At 47.6% G+C, this 11,029-nt stretch overlaps 1 protein-coding gene across 4 annotated transcripts in view; it reads left to right on the forward strand.

Annotated features, from left to right (window-relative positions):
* The window catches only part of PBX1 (PBX homeobox 1), a 298,333-nt gene extending 287,678 nt beyond the window's left edge, over window positions 1-10,655 (forward strand). For 2 of the 4 annotated variants that reach the window (XM_086694765.1, XM_086694766.1), the window contains one exon: window positions 5,417-10,655. In XM_086694765.1, the coding sequence (XP_086550891.1) occupies window positions 5,417-5,509 (93 nt within the window). In that variant the 3' untranslated portion in view covers window positions 5,510-10,655. Of the gene's footprint in view, window positions 1-1,256; window positions 2,240-5,416 lie in introns of those variants that run through there. The other 2 variants (XR_015246429.1, XM_086694767.1) reach the window with 2 other exon arrangements.
* The last annotated feature ends 374 nt before the right edge of the window (window positions 10,656-11,029 follow it).

Genomic DNA, 11,029 nt, shown 5'->3' on the forward strand with positions numbered 1-11,029 from the left:
TTCCATGTTGGGAAGATCACTCTGGGGGCAGCTGGAGGGAGGACCAGAGGTTGTCAGAGTGGGCCGGCACCTACTAACCGTTGTCAAACTTTCCCGGGAAACTTTGACTGTTTTGTCCCCAAGGGCAAATGCTCGGGGTATAATCCTGGGAAAAGTGTACTCATATCAGGAAAACATCGTCTTCGAGCTTCTTGGAAAAGTGGTCGATCTAGGATGTGGCCCCGCCGAGTGAGCCTATGTCCCCGCTGATGAGTGGTGGCTGTGTGTGTTTGTCTGTGCATGCCTGTCCGCATGGAGAGGGAGCACACATCCCCGTTTCTTTTGTTTTTCTTCCTGGCCGGGCCCACCAGTGCCGGGCCTTTGGGGGCCTGGAGCACGTCCGCCTCCCCACCCACGCCGAAGGCATCTCTGGTAATGGCATCTGGCCCATATGCACATCGAGCTCTCCTTGGTGCTGACATCAGCCAGTTTGTGGCACCTCAGCGTATTTCTGGGTTGCAAATGAGAGTTTCTTAGTGCCAGGCTTCGCTCGGGCTGTCACATCGGGTGATGAATTCTCTGCATCAACGGTGTGCTGCTAAGGTAAGCTCAGAGGAAGAGCCGGAAGGAGCGGAGGGTGGGACTAGCAGTTCTCAGCTCAGCAGCCACTCCTCTGGGCTGAAAGCGGTGCTGGATCCTCAACAGCAGGGGAGAGGCAGGTGGCCCTTGTTTGGGCTCGGGAAGGTGGCAGAGAGAGAGAGAACAGGGACAATTCCGTGTTCTCGCGTTTGGTCAGGAGAACCCACGTGGGTGTTCCCATCCCCCACTGCCCCATCCCTGGCCTCAGAGCTCGCTGTGCCTCGTCCGACAGGCAGGCTGCGCCTTATCTATTAGAGGGGGTCCCAGCAACATTGGGTATATATCAATTACGTGCCAAATTCATTCGGGCAGGATGTGGAGTCCGTAGCCGTTTGTTTGTTCTGAAATGTTTTGTTCCCAAATCCCTTTCTTTAATTTGTGTTTGAAAGTCCGGGTTTTCTTGTCCGGGAAACCGTGTGCATTTTGTCCTAATTGTGTATTCCTTTGGCTTCCTCCTCCAGGAGGTTCCATGATGAGCCCGCTGCTGGCTTAGGCTTCATCTGGTGGAATTAAATGTGAGATCAGGCCTCGCTTCCAGGCCACAGGCCGCAGAATTTCCTGTACGACTAGCTGCGAATGTAAAGGCTCCTGCAGGAGGCATGTTCCTAGAGATAACAAGGGCACACTTGGTTTTGCAGATTTCACCTTCCCACCCCCGTGAGGCCTCAGTGCGCTTCCGACATCAGCATTTTGAAGGGAGTGTGTCTGTTCTAAAGGGAGGTTTGCATCCGAAGATGAGTGAAGGCGGAAGTTGGGGCGCAGAAGAAAAATCAGAAGGAAAGTCTTATTTCTTGCCACCCCCCGCCCCCACGGTCGCTAATGAGACCATCCTCCCTGCTCCCTGCGCCCGCCCCAGAGATAAATAAACACACAAAGGCGGAGTTTCCTACTTAATATGCACCCGCAGTCAGGAAGCGGGAAGGAATTGCTCCCCAGGGTTAACGTGGCAGTAAGCGAGGTCAGCTGTTTCCCAAGACGGAGCAGCCTCTGAACGGCTTGCATTAAGGCTGGAACAGCGCCGCCGAAGCAGCCAGAGTGATTTACGGGAAACCTGGCGAAGTTGGGCTTGCTCGCAGTTTCTGATCACGGAGGTTTTAGCGGGGGGCGCGGGGGTGGGGGGAGTAGTTACAGGAATACAGGACTTCAGTGTTAATGTTGAGGGGCCCCGGGCACAAGGCGATAGCTGGCCGCCCGATCTGAAGTTGTGTGTGTCTGCGTGTGTGTTTATGGATAGAGGGGGAGTGAAAGAAAAGAGATTGGTTTTATTTATTTTTAAGAGGTCTTATATATTCTTCCTCACTGGGCCAACTGGGATAATTAAGATGCCAGTTTTGGTATCAGCTTGAACTGATTCCTGCCTCTACCATCTGTGAGCTTCCTGTACCCTCTGGCATCCTGTGCACTGGTCCGAGAAAACAAAACTTTTTCAAACGTCTCCTGCTTGAGTTATTTCATCTCAGACACACGAATCAAAAGGAGTCTCCTGGAGTCTTCTGATCAGTCCAGGACGCCTTGCCAAATCCCTCCGAATGAGACACCGCCGGGCTCATTTTCTCTACTCATGGCTTTACTTTGGGCACCGCTTATTATTTTAATGAAATTGAAGCATGGCTAAATAATGGTAAGAGTAGTGATATATTAGGAGCGCGATGTAGTGAAACGTTTTTGCGCCTTGTACTCTGACATGGACGTGGACTGCTTTCCTGGGGTTTCCACATCTACACGTCCCCCACCAGGTCGATTCCAAGATACGTGAGTCTTCTCTTCTTGTGCGAGCACTTTATTCTCTGCCTCATGACACTGTACTTCAGGAAGCTCTGTGAAGTTTTCTTAAAATCCTGTACTACTCAGCAAACACACACACACACACACGCACACACACACACCCTGCCATTTACTTACTTATCCATCTATCTCTGCTAAACACACACATATAAAAAAAGGATTCTTAAGACAGGTATCAAAATGCTAATAGTTGGCTATCTTTGCACAGTAGGATTTTGAGAGTTGCGCATTTTGTTTTTCATGCTTTTTCTCTTTTCCAAATATTATATTGCATATCCAGTTGCAAATACTGTATTTGAAAATCGTATATAAGCTTATCTTTTGTAATCAGAAAAGATAAATGACATTAAAGAATTTTCTTTGGGGTAAAATGAATATAATCGCTGTTCCCACTCCTCCTAAAATGGCACCAGAATATATATGTTCTTGGTCGGGAAGAGAGACTAACCTCTTGCCACCCCTGTGACAAACCTGCGTTAGGAAACTGAATTAATATGATTATGACCATATGACAGGGTATTGGCCCCAGAAAGATGGTTGTATATTTTTATACAACCCAGAAAGAATTGTTGTATATTTTTAAATATTTTTTTGTATTTTTATTTTTTTACATTTATTTTTGAGAGACAGAGAGAGAAAGAGCATGAGCAGGGAAGGGGCAGAGGGAGAGGGAGACAGAGAATCCAAAGCAGGCTCCAGGCTCTAAGCTATCCGCACAGAGCCCAACACGGGGCTCGAACCCACGAACCATGAGATCATGACCTGAGCCGAAGTCGGACACTTAACCAACTGAGCCACCCAGGCGCCCCAAATGTTTATTTATTTATTTATTTATTTTAATTTTTTTTTTAATGTTTATTTATTTTTGAGACAGAGAGAGAGAGCATGAATGGGGGAGGGGCAGAGAGAGAGGGAGACACAGAATCGGAAGCAGGCTCCAGGCTCTGAGCCATCAGCCCAGAGCCCGACGCGGGGCTCGAACTCACGAACCGTGGGATCGTGACCTGAGCTGAAGTCGGACGCTCAACCGACTGAGCCACCCAGGCGCCCCTTATTTATTTATTGGGGGAGAGAGCATGTGGAGGAGGGGCAGAGAGAGACAGAGACAGAAAGAGAAGCCCAAGCATGCTTCACACTCAGCACGGAGCCCGACACAGGGTTCCACCTCATACCTGTGAGATCATGACCTGAGCCGAGATCAAGAGTCAGACGCCTAACCGACTGAGTCACCCAGGCGCCCCAGAAAGAATCACTGTAAAATAAAGAGTTCCCATTTCCTCCTCGTTCTTCCCCTTCCGATCCCTCACCAAGGGCAAGAGAAATGTGCTGGGCAGGGAGAGGGGGAGGAGGAGCTACTGACTAGGTCAGGAGATGGAGATTTGGATTTTCGTGCAATTATTCATGGATCCCCAATTGAGGTGAAATGCCCTTGGCCAGGCTAACCTTTTGCCCTCTTAGTATCTAGACCTGCTTGCTCTTTAGGGAGGTGCGGAAAAACATCTATCCTCGTGTAGAGGTAACCGTTGGGAGGTGCTTTGAATGAAAAGCCCGGCTTTCCCGGGAAAATTGGAACATCCTTTGGGTGAGCCAGTGAAAAAGAAAGCCAAGAGGATGAGAAGGGCAGAGGAAAAGGAGCCCGGATTCAAAGGTTGAGAAGCCTGTGTGTCTCAGTCATAAACCAGAAGCCCGCTTTTCTCTCGCACCCCTGCTTTCTTATGAATGAAATGTGAACACGTTTGCATGTAGGTCCTGGGTGCCCTGGAGTATCCCAGAGTGGAAGTTGTGACCCCTCCCAAGTGGCAATAATAACACCTGCCTCATGTACCCCAAATATTTCAGGGAAAAAAAATGAGTGGAGAGTAGAGTAGAAAATAATTGACCCAGAATGCCCAAGACCTGGTCTGTTCAACATTCACATTTTTAGAGCTGAGGTACATTAACTCCAAAGGAACACAGCAACTGAGGGGGGGAAAAGGCATCTTAGCTCACTTATATTTCAATGCTTTAAAATACGTGAACAGTCCTGAATTATGCATCGTGAATTAACCACTCTAGCAAATCATCCTCCAGCCATTTTAACGGGGGGATATTTTTGGAAAGGGGTGGTCATCAAAATAAATCCTTTCAGAACAATTCCATTTCTGGATGCTTCTGGATTTAGAGTCTTAGAAAAATGATCTATAAACATAGATCAAACTTACAGCTTCCTGGATCACCACCTCTCTAGATATGTTTGTGTAGATCAGTCCCTGGTCCACCTTTGTTTTCGCCTGTTTTATTTGCCTGAATCACCCTCTGTACTTTTCAAGGCTCACCTCAAAGACTACCTCTTCCATGATGCCTTCCCTGATGCTCCAACAAGATGGGGTATTGCCTTCATCTGAACCGTCATAACAACTGGGTTGTACTATTTCTTAGGTTCTGCCTTGAATGATAGTTCATTCACATGCGTGTCTTATCCACGTCCTTGAAGCCACGAACCGTATCTCACTCATCATTGTATGCCCGTATACCCAAGAGCATCTAGTACAGAACCTTGCACAGAACAGGTGCCTGGAATCCCCTAACGTACGGAACACGCATAGAAAGGCTTTAGAAGGCATTCGGGCAACCTTTTAATTTTTCTAAAGGGGAACCCGAGGCCCAAAGACGTAGAAGTGCTTCACCAGGGTCAACAGCTAGCCATGGCCAGCGTCGGAACCAGAACTTGGGTCCCTCGACCTGTCATTCCCCTAGAGCACCACCATGATCATCTGACAGCTTGAACTGACTTCAGATAGCTTCGAGAAGTGGGGGGTATTAACCTTGTGTCCAAAGGCTCAATGGGAGGGCCCAAACTCCTCTGAGGGTGGAGGGAGTACTACCAACCGCAAGAATAGCGGCCCAGCCGAGGAGCGTCCTATGTGCCAGGCACCGTGCTAGGCCCTTCACACAAGTTGCCTTGTTGTCATTGTCTGCTCAAAATGGCCACCCAATCTCAGAAGACTGACTTCTCTCCCTTTTTCCCTTCTAGGCTAATGGAGGTTGGCAGGATGCCACTACCCCTTCATCAGTGACCTCCCCTACAGAAGGCCCTGGCAGTGTTCACTCTGATACCTCCAACTGATCTCCCAGCAATCGCATCCCGGCTGACCCTGTGCCCCAGTCGGGACAGGGCCAGGAGGGAGGGTTTCTCTCCCAACGCTGAAGCGGTCAGACTGGAGGTCGAAGCAATCAGCAAACACAATAAGAGTCTCCTTCTCTTCTCTTCTTTGGGATGCTATTTCAGCCAATCTGGACACTTCTTTATACTCTCTTCCCTTTTTTTTTTCTGGGTAGAAGCCACCCTTCCCTGCCTCCAGCTGTCAGCCTGGTGCCCGCCATCTTTCCCGCCCCTTCCCTCTGTCCTAGACTCCCGGGGCCCCCGCCCTCTCTTACATCACGGAAGGATATTTTCAACCATTAGAGGAATCTAAAGAGGAAAGAAAATACAAAGAAAATAATAAACGTGTTTGTATGTTTTCACGCTGGTGGTTTGAGGAGCCAGATTTACCTCACTCGGATCCCTCGCTCCCTCTGTGAACAGGCAGCCCTTCTCAGTTTCTCTTCTTATTCTCACTACCTCTTAGCAGGAATGCGCAACGTTGCCCCACTCATTCCGGGCCCCCTGCCTTCTCTTGCTCTCCCCTCCCTGGGCCAGCTCCGCTTAGAACACTTCTTCCTCTTCCTCCCCAGCCCTAGCTGTGCCCTGGGGACTGCCATAGCTGGGCTTCTAAAGGTGCCACATTTTCCGGTCTCACCTCCACTAGGTTGATCCCCAGGCAGGAAGTCAAGCAGCAGGAGAGGACGGAAGCAACCAGAAGGGCAGAATTCTCGGAGACTTTCTCCTCCTTCTCCTAACAGCTCTTGGTTTCAGAGGCACAGTCTTTGGAGACCATGCAACTCTTAGTAAGCAAGGTCCAGAACCTACCGCAAAACCAGATCCGAGTGGGCATGGCGACGAACGAACCGCTACAGAGTAGAACGTTCTCACCCTGAAACCTTTCAACGGCACCTTCTCGCACACGCACGCGCGCGGTCTCACACGTTCACTTTCTCCAGATCCGTCACAGGCCGCTTGCAAAAATACCCACGTTAGCAACCGCAGCAATTAGCCCAGGAGAGGGAATTAGCGGCTCTGAGTGAGGCTCACCGAGACAGAGAAACAGCACGTGCCTGAACCTTCCAGGCCCCGCGGCCCCCCGGCTTGCACGCAGAACTGCATACACGGGACCAATCACGGTGGAAGCCAGGTTTGCAGTGTAAGCTCTTCCCGTTCCCAGCACCTCTGGACTCTCAGGGAGCCACGCACAGTACTTAGCAATGTCTGCAATGGCTTTGGTTCTGTTCTGGTTTTGTTTTTATATTAGGGACGTTGCATTAATTGTCCGGAGTGTTCCGTGGCGCCACATTCTTGTTCTGGAGGGGTTGTGTGAGCACACGGCCCAGGCACGTTTTGCCAGCTTCATTTGAAGACCTGGGAGCGATGGGGAAAGGGGCGGTGATGTTCTCCGTGAAATCGTCCCAGTGATTTTCATTCCCCGGGAATGTCTGAGAGAAGAGTTACGTACTAGAGAGTTACTCACTAGTGTCACCTGAGCTTACATTCCTCATAGCCAGCTGTGCCAGCGGGAACGATGGTGGCTCTGTAACTTGACTCAGTGGAAGCAGGTTGGTCAGATCTCTCAGTGCCTCATTTTCTTCATCTGTGAAATGGGGATTCTTAGGCCTGGCTTACCAAGAGGCTTGTGAGAGACCGAAGAAATTGATTTCATTCGTATGCGATCCGTAAACGTGAAGTCAGGGGAAGTGTTATCTCCAAACTAACCCAGTTCATGCCACGTAGGGGCAACATACGGTTTCCCTGTTCCAGCGTCTAGGTAGCATCAGTATCCCGAGGTCATTGCCACGATGACAAAGAAAGGAAGGGATGGTGTTGCTTTTTTGTTTGTTTTGGTCTGTGTGGTTCCATAGACTAGAGAGAAGCCTCCAAACTAGAAAAATAGGGCCCGGTTCTCTTCGTTTGTACTTGAATCCAGCACGTGGCCTTGTAAGTACAGAGTCCCCTGTCACACGCACTCTGCTTGAGAGGCCCGTGGGAGAAATATAAGACCCTGAGGGGCGAGGATGGCCGTCTAACAAGGTCATGGAAATCGTGTATGGCACTCCAGTAAGGAATAGAAACTTCTTGTGTGTACTGGGGAGAGGGGTTACCTAAGAGACAGGAAGGTGTGTGAATTTGAAGGAGAGGCAAAAAGTAAATCTTTGGCAAGATGGGATAAGGCCGTGATGACTAAAAGCAGTGGAAAGGTTGTGTCTGCTGACCTGTGCCCCAATCAGAACAGGGCTCGGTAGGGAGGCTTCTTGGCAAGAGCCATCTTGTGACCGACCACCCCGTAGTTGTAGAACCAGAGGAGAGTCTTGCTTAGCATCAGGAATCTAAACCACCCACACAGGAGGACAGTTGGAACACATGGCTGACTGAGCACAGTACAGAAGAGACCCAAAAGGGTTCTCTGGGACACAGGAAGAATGATTCCAGATTTGGGTTGAGTCATTGCCGTTTGAAGTTGATGACGCAGAGCAGAGCTGCATTTGCACAGACAGTTTCTCTCCCGCCGGAGTGTGCACTGATTCTCACCTCTCCCAGCACCTTCCCAACCCAGCACTTCTCTCCGCCCTGTCTGCTCCAGTTTTCTACCACCTCCCTTCCACGCCCTCCATCACGTCCAACATGGCAGCCGCCAGATCCCCCGACGGTAAGCGAAGCATGGGATCTCTGGCGGCAGAAGGAAGGGGATGGAGAGAGCGTGCCTCTGGAAATACAGCTCCCTGGGAATCCACATTAGGTCAATCCTACAGATACCAAAATGTGCCCCAGGACTCCTGCATTTTCTGACAGGAGCGAGAACGCTCCATCTTCCCTGGCAGCCGATTTCCCCTGAGAAAAAGTAGCCCTTGGGTTTGCCCACCTTGTAACTCTTCATCACCTCTTCCTCTTCATCCCTGACTCCTTCCCCTGGCGTGAAACTGACGCCTGTGCAGTACTTTGTGACAAGTGGCACCTTCCTTACATTGATTCTTTTTACTTTGCTGTGGTGGTGGTTCTTTATTTGCTGGTCGTCTTCTCTCACGTACCTTCCCCGCCCCCCCCCCACCTCTTTTCCTTCTGAGTTTTATTTTTCTGCCCAGAAAAACCTGACTTCGATACCAAAAAAAAAAAAGATGAAACTACAGAAACTCAAATTTAAAAAAAACTTAAAAAAATACAAAAAAAAATACTCGACGATTCTTTCAGCTTTATTAACATTTTCCATTGTTTCTTGCGACTTGTGTCTCGTTCTTTGTAGTATTGATGATGAACATTTGATAATGAATGTTCTTGTATATTCAGATAAAGAAAAAAAAAAAAACCAAAAAAGCGGTCTGGATTTAATAGTGTTTATAATAAAAATTTTAAAAAATGACCCTCATAGCACGCAAAACAGGATGGGGGGGGCTCCCCTCTTCTCTCTGTGACAATACGCATCATTCCTGCATTTGTTTTTCACGCCAGACTACCTACGTTAATCATTTCCCCCATTTTTCTTTTATTTTCTTGCATTTGTGAATTAGTTCAAGAATGCTAGAAAAGTGTCGAGTTGTGCACATTCATTTCCTGTTTCACAATGTTTAAAAGTGACAGTAATTCATTTTGTAAACTAAAAAAAGAAAAAAAAAGAAAAAAAAAGGTTGGGATAGTGAAGCATCATAGGTACAACCTAACATGTTATGTTTATTAACTTTGAGACCCAGAAATAAATTCTTTTCTTTCTTTCTTCCTACTCTTTAAAATATAAAAAAAAAAAAATTATGTTTTGTGTTATTTTTGGTTTGTTTATTACGGGGGGGGGTGCTTTTTTTTTTTTTAATTGTCAGGATTATGCTCTTGCTGTTTTTATTCCTTAAATATGTACACGAGGTGATGTGAAAAGATGACATTGGTAGAGTAGGCAGTTTCCCTGTGCTTCTATTTTGCTCCGGAATTCAGTTGACTTCAAAGACAAAGATGAAGCCCATCGTGATGTCACATCGCTCCCCTGTATTTCCAGAGCGTGTGGCATTCCCACAGTCCCCGAGAAAAACACAGGGACCTGGGTTCTCCTTTTGGCCCTTTACAAATTCAACGAGTCGGTCCAGGAGACATTTTATAAGGAAGGGAAAGACTTTTCGCCCTTTGTTGCCTGTGAATGTCACAACAAAGTGCTTTCTTTCTTCTTGATTAATAACAACATTCCATGAGCCCTCTTACAACCAGAGAGGATTTTTCTTCCAGAAGCATCCCACAGGAAATCCTGGTGTGATGGACCATTGGCTGCCTAGACTCAATCCAGGACGCCATCCCTGGGGTCGGTCAGTCGGCCTACTGATCTCTTGAATCCTGATTTTGGACGAAGAGTTGAGAAATCGAGCCCGACTCGGTGCTCTCCTTTTAATGGGGAGAGGTGAAGTTTGATTTCTTGACGACAAACCTCTTCTACGTCTCTGATGTAGGCGGCTGCTTCAAGCAACGGTTAAACTGGCTTGATTTGGAATGTTTTTTATTAGTTCTAGGGGAAAAGAAAGCAGTATGATCTGGAAGAAGCTTATTATAAATATCTTGCATTCAACAAATGATTAAGTGTCCAGAAAGCAACCAGAACATAAGCAAGGAAAGTGTAGGCCACGGTGCAGGACCGCGGAACAAAGGTTTGCCAGTGTTTGCCCATACACCTGCACGCTTGTTCCTGAGTCAACAAAATAATGACGAGCTTTTCACATCACCTTTACGGTTTCAACACCCAGCTCAAAGCTTTCTGGAATCTTCTATTTTTTGTAAACTTTTTTTTTTCCTTTTGTTAAAATTAATAAAACATTCAATGTTTTTCCCCTTTCCTCTCTTACGACTTCCTTTCTTTCCTTTGGCGTTTTCCATGATTTTGAAGTGCTTTCCTTTGGTTGTTGGTTTTATTCTCCTGCTCCCCTCCCCTGTTCTTATTATTCAGAGTATAAACCTACAAAGTTCTGCTCTGTTTTTGGTTTTGAAAGTTTAAGCTTTTCTGCTTCTGTGAGAGCACAGGCTTCGGTCCCTTTTGATTCCAACTGAACTTTTGTGTTCTCTAATGATACTAACACGGTGTAGGTTTGACAGTCTCCTAATTTGTACTGGTAATGCATATTCCAAATAAATAGTTTCTTTTGTTGCAAAAAATATATACACTTGTATTTTGTGTAAATTTCTTCTCTTAACGTGCTGGCAACCCAAACTAGGGCTGTGTTAGTGTGGATTATGGTTTACACTGTGGCCCTAATCATTTTAAAGGCTCCAGACCAGGGCAGGGGGGCGAATGACCACATGAGCCACCTGTCTCACCTGTGAACTAAGAAGGGAGGAAGGGAAGAAGTAGGGAGGGAGCTCTTATGGGCAATTATGAGCTGTGCTGCGGGCGGGCAGAGCACCCCATCTTGTGTGCTTAGCTACGACTGGGGGCCACCCACCAGGCACCAGTTAAAAGAAATACCAGGGAGATTTTCCATAATAGATTCTAAGTTTTTAAGTCACAGCTGTTTACCCGGTGGCTTCCCTTTC

This window comes from Puma concolor, chromosome E4 (genome assembly GCF_028749965.1).
Source record: "Puma concolor isolate L17-30 chromosome E4, mPumCon1.1.hap2, whole genome shotgun sequence".
Taxonomy (NCBI): Eukaryota; Metazoa; Chordata; class Mammalia; order Carnivora; family Felidae; genus Puma; species Puma concolor.